The following is a 19,593-nucleotide window of genomic DNA, read 5'->3' as shown; positions in this document are numbered from 1 at the left end:
AAATTTTTTACTTTTATTCAGAAATAAGATTCAGAATATGATTCATATCTGTGAGATTGGTGAAGGAGAAATAGCATTCATTAAATTAATGTATTTTATAACTACTGTACAAAATGAAAAAAACAACTTTGTTTGGTTTTTATGTTTTTATCATGTGGGCTTTTTAAATTATAGACAGCACCTTGTTTGTTGTGTACAACATACATTTTTAAATTGACATCCATCAGCAATAGTCGCAATTGTATATCGATGCACTGAGCAGCTCACAATTATGTTAATGATAATAATGAAAACATGGTTGCACACAAGTTAAAGCAAAGTAACATAATCATGGTCTCTCAAGTTACTCACACTTTAAATGTCATGTATTCTATTGAAATATATTGCATGTTTTATAATATCTGAAAATAGATCATATATATTAACTAATCCACACATTTGACTTAGAAAAGGCAGTTTATTTTTCTGGGGTTATTGTCAAAATACATGTTCAAAATGTAAAATAAAATGCTTATTCATTGCGTAATTGAAAATGTAAAAAAGTAAGAAACGTCATAAAAATAGTATGATGTTCACCGAGTATAATCTTCTCTTCCAATATAACAGTATTGATCTTGTATATATATATATATATATATATATATATATATATATATATATTGGTCATGAGAGTGGATTTTAGACAATCTGGTGAAAGTCTCAAATCCATCCTGTGGTACAGAGGACGGTCAGGATGCATTACCACAACACAAATATGAGAGTCAGTTATGATCCAGCGATGTTCATCTGATGTGCTGCAATAGTTCAGTCACATTTGTGTTTTCAAACGCTGAAGTCTTCTCCCTCTCGTCCTGTTGGCACACCGGTCTGCTGTTCATCTTTTAAACTGAATGTTGGCTTCAACTGGAATGAGAAACCAGGAGTATTAGAGCGAGTTCATACGGATGCATAATGCAACGTTTGAATAAAACAACTTTTTCCCACATAAGTGAAGAAACAGATGCTTTGTTTGAGGTCCCCAGAGGATGAATCCTACTATTCCGGTGTGACCCTGGCTGTTCCTTTGCATGCACCCATCCATCCTCTCATACTCCACTGGGCTTACCCAAAATGCAAAAAGTTTAAGCTTTCACATGAACAGTAATGACTATTATGCCCACTTTACACTGTGGACGTGTTGACTGCATTCTGCAGCCTTGCTTACTGGAATAATCCTGCGGGGCCATGGGCCTAGAGAGGACCTGCCGGAGGGCGTCCAGCCACTCCTTCTGCTCCCTCTCCTGCTCGCACATGAAGACAAACTGTCGCTGCGGCGTGGTCACCGTGACGCCACACTTCCACTTGTTTCCCTGAGAATGCTGTGGGACACACTCCTTCGCGGAGTAACCATTGTTCTCTGTGCCGATGAAAATGACCCCCAACTCCTCTGCATCCTGCGCCTCACAAGCATGAAAACACATTCAAACGCGATGGTGGTTAAAGTGCTGGACAGACGTCCTCACAGCGACGCACAGCATTGAGTCAGAATGAGAAGTCCTCACCAGCTGGTCTTTGAAGTACAACAGCTTCCTCTTTTGAGAGTCCAAAACAAACCACCTCTTTTTGAACTGCTCCTTTTGCTGTTAAAAAAAACACAGCATGAATTAAAATATTTTCCATACCATACACATCTATTCTTATGAAAATGAAGTTCAAGTGTGTTTGAATATGTAAGAGGAATCGAAACACACCATCAAGAGTTCTACGACTAACGCTGCTGATAGAAGCAGTTCAGTGCTGACGAAATAAATGTACAAACAAAATATATAAAAACATGCATCTGCGTATGTTTCCCTTTTTTTTCTTTAATAACTTACCAATGGCCCCGTCTTTTCCATGTATCCCTCTTTGAGGTAGTTTCTTGTTATCTTTGGTATCAGCTGACAAAGAGGTGTAAAGGTACACGAGTGTTAAGCTTAAAACTATAAAAGCCACTTTGCTGAAAGGAAACGTTTTCTTAAAATATTTAAAGTGCATTTTAAAGTGCATGAACATCTGGAAAACTTTGTGTCTCTTTATTTGGTGACGAGAAGGTTTGATGCTCACTTCTTCGTCGCTACCAGTCGGGTACGCCGTCTTCAGGTACGCATAGCGAGCCGCACGAATGGCGTTGAACCATGTCACGATCACCTAGAGTAGAAGAAGAGACTCTGAGCTTCACTACAGAACTACAGAACGACAATCATTATTCCTGTTTTTATACTTTGGATGATCATGCAGTCCCACCTCAGAACTCTTGTGATAGACATAGAGGTTCCTGGTGTGAGCGCCCTCTTGGTAGCTGATCTGCAGCCCTTGAGGATGACCGATCTTCTCCGGTTGAAAAGTGGCGTTGAGGTCCCTGATGGAGATTATGGCTTTTGGGCCTTTGGACTCCTGCATCACAAAACATAGCACATCAGATTTTGAAGAAAGGACGCCACAGCTGGATTAAATTAACATGCAACTGTTTGTGCACTCATGATAGCAACATCGGATGGCAGAGTTTCGATGTATTATTTAGTGGAGACATTCATGGCCACTAGAGGAGGGAGTGTAATAACTTCAGCGATCCACAACCTTTCCTTTTTGGGCGGCAGGTCAAAATGTAAGTTTCTCCAATACTTTTGGTTTATGTCCTTAAACTTTCTAATACACTTTCTAAATATTAGCGTGTTAGCGCACAAAACCCAGTTGTAGAAATTGGTCAACATTATACCCAATAAAAATATCCGTTGTTACTGTGAGCACTTATCTCAAAGCACCACTGTGCCTCACATTAAGTTTCGGTGGAATAAGATCCAATAGAATAAATGGGAACACATAAGAAATAATAATAAAAACTCAGCATCTTTTACTATGAAAGAATATAAACGGTTTGATTTATGTAGTATGTATAAGTATTATCATTTCTTCGTTGTGTCTTTCCTATGCCTTTGCAACTCAATACCACCGGCCTGTCACATCCCTGTAAAGGTCCTCGGGATCAGATTTGGGATCAGATTTGGGATCAGCTCATGACCGACTGCGGTTCAATTGTGTCCGAGCTGCCGGGAACTCACATCTTTCTTGTTGTAGTAAGTCAGGGTGAAATCTCTCTCCGATAGCACAAACTTCCTCTTCAGAAACTGTGTGTTCTCTTTCCCTTTCTTCCACAGCTCCCCTTCGTAGAAACCTGGTAACAGATCCATGAACAGAAACTGAGTCACTGCGTTGTAATGTTTCACAAAGAGTGGCCAGCTTTTACTTCCTGTCGGTTCTGTTGTGCAAAGAACAGGTTTTTCTTGCACAGTTGTGCATGTGTATGAGGAACCACATCGGCTTTACACCAAAAGACCGATTAGGGTAGATGTTCCACGGTAGACACGTGTGTTATAAAACAGAGGAAACATCACCTGTGGTGTATGAAATTGGCGGATACTTGGTTTCTCCTGTGAATTCCAGCCTTTCATATTTCGCCCGAATCCACTGCTCTTTTAAGACTCTGCGGTTCAAAGGCGAACATAAAAATCATCTTAAGACGGGGAAAACCACAGAAAGCCGTGAACATACGCTGCAGTGTCACCACGACAACGTGATCTTTGATCTCGCAGACACCATATGAAGAATGTTCCTTCTTACTTACGCACAGTCGTGTTCCTGGGGCCGGTAGTAGTACGCGGGAACAGCTTTCTCAAACCGAGCTCTGGCGATGTCGTTGCCATTCGACTTCATGAACTTCCCAGATACCCCCACCCCCAAAAAAAGACACACATGAAGATTACACACAGACACAAGTTGTCCCTTCACCTGAATAACGACTATGTTATTACCATAGCAATGACAGCATGGGTGGGGACCATACCTCCACCAGCTCATCCTCCCAGAAGTCCAGCGTTACGGATTTGACCCGGCTGCACAGGCTGCGATGGATGCCGGAGCAGGTCAGACACACGAACACCCCGAGCTTGTAGGACGCCCAGTGTGGATCTGGGATGTGCAGAAGAGGCGGGATTTAGATTAAACGCTTTTCAACCATAACCCCCTGCTCCTCTCACTCTGGGGGCCATGAGTACAACGCATTCCTATGCTGGAAATGCAGTGTTCGGTGCCAGGTTTTGTTTATGAAAGAAATCTATTTAGGAATAGTTTAATATGTAATAACTTTGAACCAATATTTTGACACAAAGACCTATTATGCCTCATTGAGATTAAAAATCTCCTTTACAAGAGTGTCCTGTCCAAGACAGCAGCAGTAGCGCATTACAACGTTTCAGACAATACAATATAAAACAGTGACTGACAATATATATTACAATTTAAAAAAAATTAAAAGATAATTTAGATCACAGCATGAATAAAAACCAAAACTAAGACTCAAGTCATCATAACCCAGTTCACCCATGTGCACATACCTCCCCCAAAGAAAACATCTAACCAGATGAACCTACTCCAACTCTTTTATTATAGTAGTTGACAACTTGACGTCATGTATTAAAGTGTGTAATGCTGTTCAATATTATATAAAATCAAACTACCAGTAAACACGACCTGCTTGGCATGCTTTGATAAAACGACAATCACTCTCATCTGAGACTAGCTTCATAACTGTCAACAATAACAACAATAACAACACTCTGAAACTTCCTGTTGGTCACTTACAATTTGTAAGTGACCAACTGTAACAGGGGAGATTCTGATAAATATATAGATGTATGTTTATTTGAAATAAACTTGAAAGAGAAACCGAGCCTGGTAAAGACATGAAGAGCCCTCTTACCCGGAGCTCCGCAGTCCGCGCACCGGTCGTTGAGCGGCCGCTTCAGGAGCTCCAGCAGCAGCCTCTTGTTCCGCTCATGATGCGCCATTTCGGCTCCAAGTCAAAGTTTCTTCTTCTGGAACGACGATGAATCAAAAAGTAAACATGGCGGTCACATAGTTGCACACGTTGCAAAATATGCAACTGACAAAAATTAAAACTGGAACTTGAGACAGAGATTTATGGTGGGGCTGTTCCAACACAGAGCGTCCAGCTGCGCGATCTGAGCCACAGCAGACCGAAACACTGCGCGTGGATCCTTCCTGACGCCGCACACATACACACACACACACGCACACGCACGCGCACACACGCACACACACACACACACGCACACACGCACGCACGCACACACAGTCGCAATCAGCCGGAACCGGTCGAGCCAAAGAGGTATTCAATGCGCTCACACCCAAATACCAGCCACCCTATAATTACGGACTGAGGTTAAGCCAAACACAGCCAGCCCGCCGGATTATTTTCATGAAATATTAGTTTCAGACTTTCATAAAATTAGTGTTAGTCAGCTCAAAATAAATATAATCAATACTAAATATTATTTATTATATATATTATTTATTTTTTAGATGACTTCAACTTTAATTTTCTGAAAGTCTGTACAATAATATTTCATGAAAATAATCATGGACACATCAGGTCATAAATAACAAGAATGGAGTGTCATTTTTGTATATATTTTTATTCATCTGCTTTAAAAAGTCAAATATTAATATTATTTTATTTTTGACATTTCATTTAGAAATCAAACATCACAATATCTTGATTGTCTCTGAGTGACACCTTGAGGTGGTCTTCTATGAATCAGAAGTGAAATGATGTTGTAACTATGCACCATTTAGTTCTAAATCTATTCTGAAATTAGAGACACATTTACTCATGAATATGAATTTCTATGTTTTATTTAGAAATTCTAAATCAGAATATCCCAATATTGGAATAATTAACTTCTTTCTTTTATTCATCATTCATACAATTCATGATTTTTCATCCATTCATTTAGTTTAATCTATTACTATATCTGGATTTAAGGGCGTATTCCGTCATATCACGTTCACCGTTGCTCTTATTTTGAAGAGTTTTCACACGCTCGTACCGGTAATGCCTGCTATATACATGTACTGAAAAAAATAAAATAATGCACATACACTTCTTTATTTAGTTGTTATAAACCTTTATTTGGTCACAACAGATACCCACTGTGAATAATGTGTACATACTGAGAAAAAAGATTCATTTAAAAAAAGAAACTCATCGCTGAGTTATGTGAAGGTGATTTAGGGCTGACGAATACAACAGATCTTTAACACACACACCGCCTTTACAAATTCTATTTCACACATTAATGATACACACTTGCTCCTCAAAATAGATTTCTACGAAATAAAAACACTTTGCGAGATGCAAAGCAAATTAAGAAGAAGCGTCGATGTATAAAACACTACTGTACAAGACTCACGGCTTAATATTACAAAAATCATATAAAGTAAAATCTTTAGTGCATTCTTTGAAAGCACCACAAGATGCGCCGAATGAGACCGCATTTGACGTCAATTAGCCGTGAGCCCTTCAGGTGAGAATACCTTCAGTATTCAGTCATTTCCATCTCAGAAGAAACATGTGGAAGCCGACGGTCCTCTTTGCGCAGGCGGCGCCGACCCGCTCGTCCAACGTCGAGGTCTCGATCATAAAGAGACAAAAGGCACCAGTGACATCCGTTGCTGCCTGAACTCCTCGGGTCACAACACAAACTCTAAAAGTGTTCCTTCCTACAAATCTACAGCCAAAATTCATGGACCTTAGAAGTGTGACCACTCGGAAGGGAATGTTTGTTTCGGGCCTCGGTGTGATCGGGAACACGCGTGTTCAGGGGAAGTCCTCAGCAAGCTGCTGTCGAGTGCTCTTGTCGAGACCCAGGTGGATCGCATCCAGGTAGTGCAGGAACCTGGAGGGCAAATAAAAACAGCTCAGTTTCCTGTGGACCCATTTCCTCAGACGTGGTTGCATTTATACGAGCTGCATGTATAAGATTACAATCAAGTTGACACTTTAACACATGTATAAGAAGCCAGATGCTTGGACATACAACTAAAACGTGCATCATTATACGAGTTAGCTCCATCCACTGTAAACAAAGACCTGATGGAGAGACGAGCTACGGTTTCTGCATGCTCACCTTCGTTTAACTTTGCCCTGCTCCTTCAGCTGCTCTGATTTGCAGATGGTGCGAAGGGCTGGCAAGTAGTCGAGAGCCGCTGCTTGTCTGTTGGCCGGAGTACCGAACACTCCTCTGAGCATCAAACACTCCATCGCTTCTCTCCTCCGCTGGACCAGCCTGGAACAGATCGGTCCACATTACCTTTCTGTGCTCTGGTTGAACTCGTCAGGATTAGAATTATTCCTGCGACTAATATCATGCTGCTGACTGAGCCCCAGTGCGTTAGGTTTATGTTGTACAGAAGATGATATTATCGAGTAAAGAAAGGCTAGTCGGACTCACTGTGGTTGACTGGGACCGTCCTGAGTGAAGCTGTAACCTTCTCGATGAGCGGCCACAGGGAGGGTGAGTGCTGCTGCAGCCTCCTGTCCCACCTCGCCCTCTAGTGGCTGGACTTTGTCCCAAGCCGCCGCGACTGAAACCCGACACTTGTGGAAGCTTAGAGCCTCCACAGCAGCCGGGATCTCCAAGACGTGCGTTACTCTTTCCCAGCTGCCCCGGTCAGACTCGGCCCTCGACTCGTCCGTCATCCCGTCTTTCACCACTGCACTGACCAGTGGCATCCTTTTTGGATCGTCGCCTCCTTCCGGATGAACCATCAAAGAGTCCATGTACGACATGTTGTCGAAAAAGTCAGCTATTGATTCTAGACACTGGGAGATCGGGACACTTTTTACCCGCTCCTCAGGAGTCAGTGGCTTCCTCTTTACCGCCTCCGAAACTAAACTCCTTTTGACGTCCTCTTTAGCCTGAGGAGCTTCCTGCGGCTTGCAGAGAGAAATAAAACCGTCTTCTGAGTCCGAGTCCGAGTGCAATCCATCCTGGCCGGGTAAACTGTGCCGCTTCTTGCTCTTCCTCATTCTATGGGACATCTTGATTGGACTGCCGTCGTCCGAGCACTCCGCTGACTCCGCCGTGTGCAGCGGCCCCGCATGTGGAGGCACCTCTGTTGCTTTAGCAGAAGGACGGTCCTGCGATGCAGAAACAGATTGCTCTGCTTTGAAGGTGGAGGTAGTCAACTGTGTGAGCGGGAGAGGTAAGAGTTTCTCAAAGTTGGAATAGAGCAGGTCCACTCCTCGCCGCTTGCTGTTGGCCAGCAGCTCCCAGCACATCTCCTCCACCGGACTCTGTTGACAACGCATACCCGGTCATTCAAAGAAACGCTCACTTTATACCTGTTCTGAGCTCAGAAGGGAAATGTAGGAAATTAAGAATTTACCTGGAGCCGCTCCCAAATGTCTCCGTCGGGTTCAACGTTCAGCAGACCCAGCATGCTCTCAGTGCAGCCGGTGTCACAGGGAGGAAGAGTGTCAGTCACTGCACACGCAGACTCTTCATCAGCCTCTGGCTTTAGTTCAGCTTTGAATGCAAATGAAGGAAGGGGGGGAATACTTATTAGAGTAATAAGGCAAATTATTTGTATTGCACTTTTCTTAACACCATTGTGGCAGCTGTGTCTGATTTGGCCTCGGCTGCTGGTGATTGGCAATCAGTCAGCAGCCGAGGCCACCCTTATAAAAGCTCCCACTTGAGAGTGGAGGGGGAAGGTGAGCAGAGGCGCATGTTTGGCGGTCTGCTCGGTGTGTGTTTCGAGAATAAAAGCATGTCTTCGAGCAAAACCTCTCTGTGTCTGGCGGATCCTTGGTGCTGGTGGGGGAAGCCCACGGGTGGCGGGGTCAGGCCTGCTACAACCATTACAAAGTGCTTCTGACATGAGAGCGAGAGAAAGTTATTTAATATACAGGACTGTCTCAGAAAATTAGAATATTGTGATAAAGTTCTTTATTTTCTGTAATGCAATTAAAGAAACAAAAATGTCATGCATTCTGGATTCATTACAAATCAACTGAAATATTGCAAGCCTTTTATTCTTTTAATATTGCTGATTATGGCTTACAGCTTAAGAAAACTCTAAAATCCTATCTCATAAAATTTGAATATTTCCTCAGACCAAGTAAAAAAAAAAGATTTATAACAGCAAAACAAAATCAAACATTTGAAAATGTGTTTCGAGTTAATTCGACGATTCAAGTGATTTGTTTAATACCCTACTAGTATACTTTTTCATGATATTCTAATATTTAGAGATAGGATATTTGAGTTTTCTTAAGCTGTAAGCCATAATCAGCAATATTAAAAGAATAAAAGGCTTGCAATATTTCAGTTGATTTGTAATGAATCCAGAATGCATGACATTTTTGTTTTTTTAATTGCATTACAGAAAATAAAGAACTTTATCACAATATTCTAATTTTCTGAGACAGTCCTGTACAGCAAAACAATTGAAATATATAATATTGTCGCCGTTAAAATAAAAGAATGTTGTGCTTTGCGGTTTTGAAACAGTATTTCACTCCATGGTCACCTTCGGTTGAAGGTCTACATTTAGGTGAAGCCTGTGTACATACGAGCTTAGCTGGTCAGAGAATTAACTTGGAGCTTCATATCATATTTAACTCTTTTCTAAAGGCAACACAAAGCCAATGAAGGGATGAGAGCAGAATACAGAGTTACAGTAAGATGGGATGAAGTAAAGGCATGGAGAACTTTCTCCAGGTCAACAGCACACTGAAATAAATGAATCTGAAGAAAGCTGGTTAGTTATCGAGAGAATAAAGCAAAGCTAAGTGACCAACATTACTATTCTAACGTGTTCGTCGGTTGCCACCAGCTCAGCTTCTCACCATGTTTAATAGTGTGCGTCAGCGGTCTGGTTACGTGGCGGCCGCCTGCGCTCCGAGCCCAGAACTGCAGCTGCAGTAAACTCTGCCGGATGTCACATCCATTGAGTCGGAGCAGAGAGCCGACGTCCTCTCGGTCGGTTCTCGTGTCCTCGGCCAGACACAACAGCCGCAGGAAGCTGCCCACATCCAACTGCACCAGAGAAGAAAGACGAGAAACGGACAAGTGAAAAGACGAGAAACGGACAAGTGAAAAACCGACTGAGACTTACCGATCTCTCCTACTTTTTAATTAGGATTAAAACATTTGTGATGAATAATTGTCCACTCACCACTGAGGGCGTTTTGAAAAGGATCTCTTCAAAGTTGCCATCAAACATGGTGGTGAAGGCAGGATCTAAAAAAAACACCCACGATTTAAATTAAATTCAAAAGACCAGAAAGAAAGTATGAATAAATCCAATCAACGTTTGAAAGTTCTCCTCCTGCTCACCGCTGGTAGTGAGGATGACTGGCCTCTTCGTAGTGGTCATAAAGGTCTTGATGGCAGCTAGAAACCCAGAGTCATCATCAAAAATAACATCAACTTCTTCAAACAGGATAAGCGAGGTGGCCGTCTTCTTGCTCTGTTCTTCATTGTTCTTCTCTTTAGCGGTGGGAGCTGATTTGCAGTCTTTTTTCTTATTGGCACGCTCATTTGCTTTTAGAACTTTCTTGGAAGCCGCTATGTGAAGAGAGAAAAGAAACACAAATACTTACTATTGAAGTGCTGGTATACACTTTTCATTAAGGTTACCCTATAAAGGCAAGTAAACAATTGGCACATCTGAAGATGAAATGAACCTGTTTGGTCATTCTTCTTATCGTTAGGGGTCTCCTTGGTGGGTTGACCCGTTTTGAAGAAGTTCGCCAAAGAGGTGGGAGCCAGGCTTCCTCTTTTAGCACCTCTTGGGGACTGGGGGTGTTTCCTGGGAGAGGAAACCACTCTACGGGGAGAGTTAACCTTTCCTGGAAGATGAAGTTGACAACCAGGAATAAATGTACAACAGTTCAAATCACACAATATGCAAAAAGAAGTTCCTCAATCACAAGCTCATTATAAAAAGGGTATCAATGTTAGCCCGGTACGTACTGGGCGAGGATCCAAGCTTGAGAGTGTCAGCGCTGCTGCCGTAACTGTTGAAGTAGGTGGGTTTGTGGGCGTTGACCCCCTGACTGTCCACCTGGTGAGACTGAGTGGCTTCCTTCAGCTGGGACAGAATGAGACGGCCACTACGCTGAGATGAAGCATTCACCTCAAATACCTTGAGGGAGCAGAGAGACGTTAGGGAATGCAGTTCCCTCACAGACGTCACAGTTCTGGAGCGTGAAGCGGTCGTACCTTGAAGCCCAGCTCCTGGGCACAAGCGTAGACGGCAGCAGTCTTTCCTATTCCAGTCGGTCCTGTGATGAGCATCGTATTACACAACATGTCCTCTCCGTCCTGGGAGACCTCTTCTCCGCAGTCCCAGTCCGAGTCTGAGTCTGGACACGAAGCGACATCATTCCGTCAACACAAACACACTACAAGCCGACAGAACTAGTTGTAAAAGAAAGAAGAAAAAAAGGATATTAATGTCTCTAATCTCCCACCGTTGCTGCCTTCCTCTTGTTTCTTGTCTTTCTGCTTCTTTCTCTCTTCTCGGTCTGCACGGAGTTTCCATTCCTTTAGCCAGCTGTATGAAAAGGAGAAACATTAAACATTTGTCTAAACGTTCCTTATACGATGGCCCTAAGCCCATATTGTGCTTGTAGTTATGCAATAGGCCGACACCATTGAAGAGATAGAGAATAAAGCAAATATGCTAAATGATTAGTGGACTGTAATTTAGATTTCTAGTCTTCCGACCACTCAAAGCACTTTACGAGGGGCCACCTGCCCATCAAGACTCTAAACTCATTCGAGCATATGTTCACACCGATGGCACAACCTTCCAGAGCATCTGAGGTTCCTTATTTTTGCCCAAGGACACGTCGACATGTGGACTGGAGAATCGAATCGCTTGGAAGCCGACCCGCTCTCCCGATTGTTTCGATAGAGGTGCAGTGAAAGCTGTTCTAGTTCCTCACCTGTGCAGCCTCCTCACTGAGGCAGTGTTACCGATGATGTCACTGGAGTGCTGGGGCTGATATTTGTCCGTCCATAGCACGTCCTCTCTTCCCACATCTGTAGAAACAAACACGTTCTACATTACTTCTCACAGACAATGACGTCAACAGACACCTACGGGATCAATTAGGCGAGCAGGTGAACAACGAGGACACTAGTCCCCTCTCACTGGTGTACCTTCGAAGATATTCTATAATCTTTTTTTCATAGAAAGTGTTTTTTCACTTGTTTTTTCTCATACTTACACATCGGTGTGGTACATTACAGTGGCTCTATTTTTAGGACTAAACCTCTAATTCTTCAACTTTGCCCACACTTCCCTATGAGAGCCAATCAAATGTGTCTTTGATAATAATAATAATGAAACATTTGCAACAAAAGCTATATCTGGAGGGAAAGTAAAAAAACAAAGTGAAAAAAGTTTTAGCTGAACATGTCAGCCTGTCCAAGACATTTAAATATATTTCTGTCTTTCTTTGCAAGCTTGCATTGACTTAAGGTTTATTGGACGGACGCAAAAGTTTCTTATGTCATTGATGTTGCTTCCCATTGGTTAATTTGCCATATTGTTTATTGATCCCAAAGTTCATAAAGAGAAACTCATTAATAAAAATGTGTCGATTCAGATGTTAAATGTGATATTTCACCTTTTCTTCCAGTTTTCTCTCCCAAAGGCGAGTCATCAATAAAGACCACAGAGTCGTCGTCATCAGACGGGACGGGAGCAGTTTCGACAGAAGGCAGAGCGTTCTCCTCCTCCTCCGGACTTGCTCTCCGAGCTCGTCTGGTACGCCGCCCCCTTTTGGTTGGCTCAGGCTCGGATTTCTTTTCTTCTGCACAGTTGGCCCGTTGCTTCTTGGCCACCTTCACAGACATTCCCCCCTCGTCATCCATCCTCTTCCTCTTCCCTCCGACTGGTTCAGCTGGCAGTGTGGTGCTTGTGACTCTGGTTACAGCCTCTGCTTCCAGTAAGTAACATGCAATGGATGTTGAGAATAATCTTTTAAATTACATTCAAATTGTTTTTCTATTGTGGCTGGTTTGGAAGAATTAACTTATTAAATACTGAACACATTTGTGCTTTAACAGCACATTAAATAACAATTCAAAGAGCTGTGTTCTGATGGCAGATATCAGTGAATAAATACGGGATAAACACTGAATAGTGTCACAATGAAATCAAGCTCAGTAACAGCCGAATACAAACTGTTGAATACATCACATCTAATCAATGAGTGCCTGCCAGACTGACCTGAGGCTGGGCTCTGCTGCTGGTCAGCGCGTCTCTTGAGGAAGCGAGTGGTAAACATCTGAGCGGGGAAGGGAGGGTTAGAGGCGCTGACCTCCTCCATTAGAAGCTGCCGAACACTTTCAGAGATCTCAGGCCTCCAGCCAGAGCCCTTGGAAAAGGGAGAAGGTACTTTCATCAAATAGTGTGTTTGCTGTTTAACCCGAATACACGACGTGATGCTCAAAGATACAAACTAAGATAGAATCAAGAATTCAAGTATTAAAGTAAATAAATACAACACGGGGAACCTGGCAAACAGGTAGCAGGTATTGCTCCTGCTAAATGAGAGACTAAACCATTGCTCATTTCGACATACCCGTTCAAAGAAGGTTCTACGTTCTGGTTTCGTCCTCACACAAAAGGAACCGCTCACAGATGGAATTGAGTTGGATGTTTGACACCAAATCTCTTTCAGATGAACCAGTAACGAAGACTCGGGCCACAGTAGACTCCAGAGAGGGCAATCTGTCAATACACAATAATAAATCACTTAGGAAATACATTTAAGTTAAAGCAACAAGTCCTGCATTCAAAATAATTAGTTAGTTGTACTGTAAAAGTAAAGAGTACTTATTATGCACAATTGCTCATTTTAGAATTATTAATATAATATTAATGAATTAAAGCTGATTATAGTCGTCAGTTTTTTTTTTATTGTGTACATTATTTAAATTTCACTTTAATGAAAGTGAAGCTATTCTTATTTGATTTGTATATGTAATATTATATCAAAATGTATGATTTATTATATTTTTTAGTATGAAGCTTAACATACAAATTTAAGTTGTCAAATAAATGTACTAACATGTTGTAATGTTTTCCACCACTGTCAACATGAAGATGCCAACATTTATGTATTTCTATGAAGATTGTGAGTTCACCGTTTGATGATTGCTTTATGTGAATAACTGGTTGAAAGGAGGAACAGGAGAGCGAGTAGGTCTCCCTGCTGGCGTCCGTCTTAGCGATCTGTTTCCTGAACGACTCGGGCAGGCCACTCTTCAAGAACTCTTTGCGCGCTTTGAACTGCTCATCATCCTGGGAGTTTTCAGGGCTGCTGTCATCAAAGATGGAAATCACCGCAGACGCCTTGCGAGCAGTCTCCTCTTCGCCCAGCGAGGCCACTTTGGAGCCTGTGAGAAAGAAAATACAGCAACAATAGATTAGATTTCTCCTAAAAGCTAAACGGTAAATGATGATCTTAGAGCGGGAAAGATTACCTGTGACAGTCTTGGTCTCTTTGCCAACAGATGCTTTTCCAAGAACTTCATTTAGACTGCGCAAAGGCTTCCGGCGTTTACTCTTTGCTGGAGCCGTCTGGTCCTCCTCCAGGTAGATGACAGAATCCTGAAAATCAAAAACAAATAATTATGAGAAATAAAACATGAGTGAAGTACACAACTTGTTGTGTTGTATTGTGGACGTGTCCCAATGTGGAACAAACCAAAACAATACAAGATGATAAAAGGGTCTGAGAGAAGAATCAGTTACACCAATGATTTGATATTAAGTTAGCGAATTGGTTTAACTTTAAAAATTGCTTTATGGGTCTGTTTGAACGGCAGTGATTACCAAAGACTGAGTGGACACCGACAGGTGGGTCTCATGAGATGTTTTTGCCCAAAACATTTGCATCATTCCTTCCATAATCTTGAATTTAACATTCATATCTACAGTACACCTTTGAGCCACATGAGGGAGCCATATTAGTTTGTTTTACTCAAGAGGAATAAACAAGAGCCTATTCATGGTATTTAACATGTGGATACATTTTTTTAAATAACGGATGCTTAAAACGAAGTTGTCTAATTTCCAAATTACTGGTCAGGAACATTGATAGTCAGGAACATTAATTTAAGCACAACTTTGTTCTTCTCCCGATTTATATATACGATTTGGGAGACAATGGACGACACGACTCCCTGCCAGAGAGTCTGTTCGTACCATCACTATGATGGCCTTTCAATAACTCAACCAATTCATCTACAAAAATACAGACCACCCCTTCAACAGTGGAAAGTGATTCATCTTGTGTGTATTTAACTGTACCTCATCGTCACAGTATCTCATCTTGCTGGAGGCCTCATTTCGCGACGAACGCCTTACGCTGCTCTTTTCCTTGTCGGCTGTTTTTTTACTCTGCTGAATCACTCTGGCTTTCTCTACCAACTTCTTTGCTTGTCTCCTTTTTTTAAAGTCATTTGATGTCTGAAAAAAAAAAAAAAACTTGTAATTATGATGTATAAAATATGTTGTTCCTTGTCAAGTTAGCACAGCAAACATAACATTAACAATCGGTTTAATCTGTAATATCATACTTACTTTAGTAGCTAAAGAAGTGTTTACGCCACTTCCACTTTCCGGCTTGGTCGTGGGAACATTTTTATGGACTCTTGTGAATTTAATTCTTATGAAAAAGAAAAAATAGAATTAGAAAATGAAAAACATAGGCAACATTAAAAAGAACCATTACACGTAAATAAATTCATGCACACTCAGTTTATTGGGTCGCTAAAACTCATGGAGGCAAAAGACAATCTTTGTTACAATGTTCTGGTGTTTAAACTTTTATAAAGATGTAGAATGACGGTTTGAGAATGTAGTTCGAGGTGCTGTTGAATTGCATCGCATTACCGACAGGTGTTTACAATATTTTGCCACCCCGTTTATTCATGCCAACGAGAGTTCCCAAAATAAAAGAAACAACTCACTGCATGCATCATGAAATTCAGTCCTCAAAAATGACCATAGAGTTGAATACTTCTCCAAAACAGTTGCAGCAAAGTGTTTTACAATATAATCTTCATGAATGCAGGACTGTTATTAGACTGAAATAGTTTACGCTTTGTTTTACCCAAATAATTGGCAGCTGAGTGTATACATGCATCCACAATGTTTTTCACGGATGAGTAAATGTATGCATGTGTCACCTGATGGGGCTTTCTTTTGTGTCAGGTGGGCACACCATCTCTGCTACAAAGACTGTGCGTTTGGACCTGCGTCTCTTTTGGGTGGACATGTTTGCAGGACTGTCATTGGTGGATGCTGATGGAGCAGCAGCAGCAGCAGCAGCAGCAGCAGCCTCGTCTTTTGACTCGTTGCATTTCCTGGTTTTTCTTATAGAGCTTGTTGGGATGAGCTCTGGTGCTTCTCGGACTACAGCTTCTCTTTTGGACCGCCGCACTGCCGGGATGGAGGGAGTTGAGGTGATACGAATCTCTTCTATTTCATCATCAACGTCACCAACTGCGGCCACCGTTTCTTCCACAGCTGCAGCATCATCATCTGATGGAATGGTGATTGCTGCTTCATCTTCTTCTTTAGCCTTCCTTTTGCCTTTTCTGGCAGGTCTCTTTTTAACTACCTTGTCTTCCTGAGAGGTCGCAGGAACTTGCTCAACAGAGGGTGGAATTGCATCATCAGCATCTGATGGAATGGTGATTGCTGCTTCATCTTCTTCTCTAGCTTTCTTTTTGCCTTTTCTGGCTGGTCTCTTTTTAACTACCTTGTATTTCTGAGAGGTCGCAGGAACTTGCTCAACAGAGGGTGGAATTGCATCAACATCTTCAGCAACTTTGTCTGCATCATCCCCAGCTTTGTCTCCGGGTTGCTTCTGCTTGCTCTGGCTCTTAACAGTTTTGCATTTGGACCCATCCTGACTGGGCTGTTTGAAGGCAGCCATGAACTGCTTCCTCTCCACCACACTGCACTTGGGCATGGATTCACTCTCAAGCACAAACAGCTCTAGATCCTCCTCTTGAAGAACCACATTGGATTTACGCTTGACGGTCAGAGAGGAAGAAGGAAGTTGGTGTTCGGCCTCCAAGCGAGGAGACGATGCAGGGCTCATCGATCCTTTTCTCCTGGTGAAGATAGAAGCTAATTTCCCCCCCGCCATGGCTGCTTCTTGTTTTGGTGAGATGACATGCACTTCAGCCTGGATGGTGACAGTTCGGGCTGAGACTTGAAACGGTGACTGATAAGAAGCAACACTTTCTTTAGCTTTAGGGATGGCCAACTGGTCAGTGTCCATTTCTTCCGCCTCCGTTGAGATTTTACTTTCGTCTCCTCGGCCCCGTTCATCTTCTGTGTCCTCCTCCCCTTTGCCTCGGCTCTGACTCCGCACAAAATCTTCAAAGGAGATCGTGACTGTGCTATTGTTTAACACCGAGACCTCGTCCACATCGACCTCCATACTGACGTCACACAAGGAGCTCTCTTTTTCCTTCTCTGGTTCTGAATGCTTTGCCTTTCGTGAATTTCGTGCAACAGTTTTCACTTGTTTTGCTTTGTCTTTTGACGGTACGATTGGAGATAATTCAATACCGGTTAGTAGTGGATTCAGTTTGACATTGTTCCCACATTTGGGACCATCCTCTTCAAACTGCTCCACACTGACAGTCTTAGTGGCAGCGGCACAAGCCTCAGCACTAAACTGGCTAATGAGGGCGGCTGTCTCACTGCCCAGCAGACCACAGCTGCCGATTGCTTCATCTGCCGAGTCCCTGCTATCATGTCGTTTCTCTACTACCGGGCTGCTCGCCTCTTCTGCGGAGCTAAAGATTTCAGCCTCCACAAGTTTTCGTACAGCTTTGCTGGCCTTTCTCCTCTGTTTCTGAGACTGCCGTTTCACGGCTGCCTCTGGGCCTGTGGGTTTTTCTGAAATCTCAGGCGTCTGACAGTTCTCTTTCAATTGTTCAGGGGTGCTGGTCTTTTCTTTAGAGGACGGTGTCTTGTGGCCAAAGTAGTCAGTGATGCTGTTGGAGCGCGGAGGTGAAAAGGGTTTCTCCGCAGGCTTGGGCACGGGAGAGAAATAGTTTGTGATTGTCTTGACAATAGGACTGCCGCCATCTTTGCGAGATTTCTTGCAAGGCTGTCAAGAGTGAAAATACATAATGAATGAAAACATTTTATAACAGCTACCGAATGCTATATAAGGTCCAAATCAGAGTCATCAACATACCTGGGTGTCAAAGTCCTCAATGACGGATGCCATAGCTACAACACCAGCCATCATTTAAGAGACCTACAGCAAAAAGAAATATTAAGCCAATGCTGACTGAGCTGGGCAGACATTAGGTACTATTATTATCCAAACATCAGTGTTATGTGTTGCAATCTCATTGTCCCGGTATCAAATCCAGTTGGAAAGCTTTATCACGTTTACATTTCCAGTCCCTTTTTCCCAGTTATTAAATAAAAGGCAAAAGCGCCATAAGTGTTATTATACACAATTATTATTTTTGTTTTCAATAACCTCTCATGCTTCATCACTTAAAATGAAAAACCTCAACACTATGTAATGTTTACAACAAACACTGCACAGTTCATTTCCCATCCATATATTTTTCTATCGGACAATGTTGACACTGTAAATAGTTACAATGCACAAAGTACTATGAAACAGCATCAATAACACACTATGCAGGAAGGCAAGAGTGCAGGTGAAGCAAAGTATGGATACAAAAAGTTCATACACAGCATTTCATAGAGGGGTCAGGGGCCTCTAACATAATTTAAACGTATGTTATTCGTGACATGGCGCCATGTTTTTGCAAAATGACAGACGGGTAAATAAGGTTAAACACTCACCGATAAAAGTGAACCGGTAACTTGCTGCTACTTCAAATAAAGTCTTCTTGCCTGTTTCCTGTTTCTTATTCACTTCTCCGAGTGAGTGGCTGAACAACAGACGCAGAGTTCATTGCGTGAGGCGGACATGTGTGCCCTGAGCCGCCACACGGATGAATTTCACTGTAAAACAACAAGCTAGCAGACTTCGGTCGACGCTACTCTCGGAGCAGCTTCGCTCCTCGCGGGTCCCAAAAGTGGTCCAAACATCTTCAACATGTCAGCCACGGACATACGGACGCCAGCTGGAAAACGTTACGCGGATACTCTCCAAATTGGTCCAAGTAGGAATACAGAATACATGTTTCTTGACGTATGTTGGTCTTTCAAAAACGCGCCAGAGCAGTCGAGGACGAAGAGCGCCAAAAATACGTGACGTATTTTGCCTGACCGGATTCCACCAATCACAGAGAGGGAACTACCGCCGTCATCACCTGGCGGGGTGAGCCCCGAAACAAAGATGGCGTCTGGGCTCGCATTTAATGGAGAGGAACAACTGACAGCTACCTCTGCTGGCTGCGCCAAGCCGACTCAACATAGAGGTCTCATTTATTTTACAAGTATGAAATAGCTTACTTTATCATCACACAGTATGTTAACACGTGTTTGTCAAGATAAAAATAATTACAATGAAGGCAATCAAACTATATTTAACTGTCCCCAGTAATAGGTTATGTGATTGTTTTACATATAATTGGTTACAGCATAAAATTGCTGCAAAGTTAAAATATTTACTCTGTACACTCTGAAGTTTTACAAACATGTAACCACTTACAAGTTACAAATTCACAT

The 19,593-nt window shown here is 42.4% G+C and overlaps 2 protein-coding genes across 5 annotated transcripts; both read right to left on the bottom strand.

The window, feature by feature from the left end:
* Positions 1-133: 133 nt before the first annotated feature.
* Positions 134-5,038, bottom strand: adap2 (ArfGAP with dual PH domains 2). Of its 3 annotated transcripts, XM_056407224.1 has the most exons (11): positions 4,778-5,038; positions 3,863-3,987; positions 3,644-3,735; positions 3,414-3,502; positions 3,081-3,193; positions 2,266-2,415; positions 2,086-2,169; positions 1,857-1,919; positions 1,542-1,619; positions 1,205-1,433; positions 134-903 (listed from the first exon to the last, which is right to left on the bottom strand). In XM_056407224.1, the coding sequence occupies exons 1-11, from the start codon at positions 4,863-4,865 to the stop codon at positions 875-877; spliced, it is 1,140 nt and encodes a 379-aa protein (XP_056263199.1). In that variant the 5' UTR covers positions 4,866-5,038; the 3' UTR covers positions 134-874. The 3 variants fall into 3 exon arrangements, with proteins under 3 accessions (XP_056263199.1, XP_056263200.1, XP_056263201.1); XM_056407225.1 differs by lacking the exon at positions 1,205-1,433; XM_056407226.1 differs by lacking the exon at positions 4,778-5,038 and having other exon boundaries at positions 3,831-3,950.
* Positions 5,039-5,981: 943 nt separating this feature from the next.
* atad5a (ATPase family AAA domain containing 5a) lies at positions 5,982-19,433 on the bottom strand. 2 transcript variants are annotated; one of them, XM_056407604.1, is made up of 22 exons: positions 18,763-19,433; positions 18,134-18,196; positions 16,101-18,043; positions 15,493-15,577; positions 15,220-15,378; positions 14,391-14,517; positions 14,052-14,303; positions 13,487-13,635; positions 13,132-13,279; positions 12,527-12,841; positions 11,840-11,936; positions 11,363-11,445; positions 11,112-11,254; positions 10,863-11,034; positions 10,574-10,738; positions 10,224-10,454; positions 10,063-10,127; positions 9,734-9,923; positions 8,269-8,408; positions 7,332-8,176; positions 7,008-7,166; positions 5,982-6,776 (listed from the first exon to the last, which is right to left on the bottom strand). In XM_056407604.1, the coding sequence occupies exons 2-22, from the start codon at positions 18,185-18,187 to the stop codon at positions 6,698-6,700; spliced, it is 5,601 nt and encodes a 1,866-aa protein (XP_056263579.1). In that variant the 5' UTR covers positions 18,188-18,196; positions 18,763-19,433; the 3' UTR covers positions 5,982-6,697. The 2 variants fall into 2 exon arrangements, with proteins under 2 accessions (XP_056263579.1, XP_056263581.1); XM_056407606.1 differs by having other exon boundaries at positions 12,527-12,838.
* Between the last annotated feature and the right edge of the window lie 160 nt (positions 19,434-19,593).

Source organism: Pseudoliparis swirei, chromosome 23 (assembly GCF_029220125.1).
Source record: "Pseudoliparis swirei isolate HS2019 ecotype Mariana Trench chromosome 23, NWPU_hadal_v1, whole genome shotgun sequence".
In the NCBI taxonomy this organism is placed as follows: Eukaryota; Metazoa; Chordata; class Actinopteri; order Perciformes; family Liparidae; genus Pseudoliparis; species Pseudoliparis swirei.
Note: the sequence above shows the minus strand (reverse complement) of the source record. Positions and strands in the feature narration are given on the sequence as shown.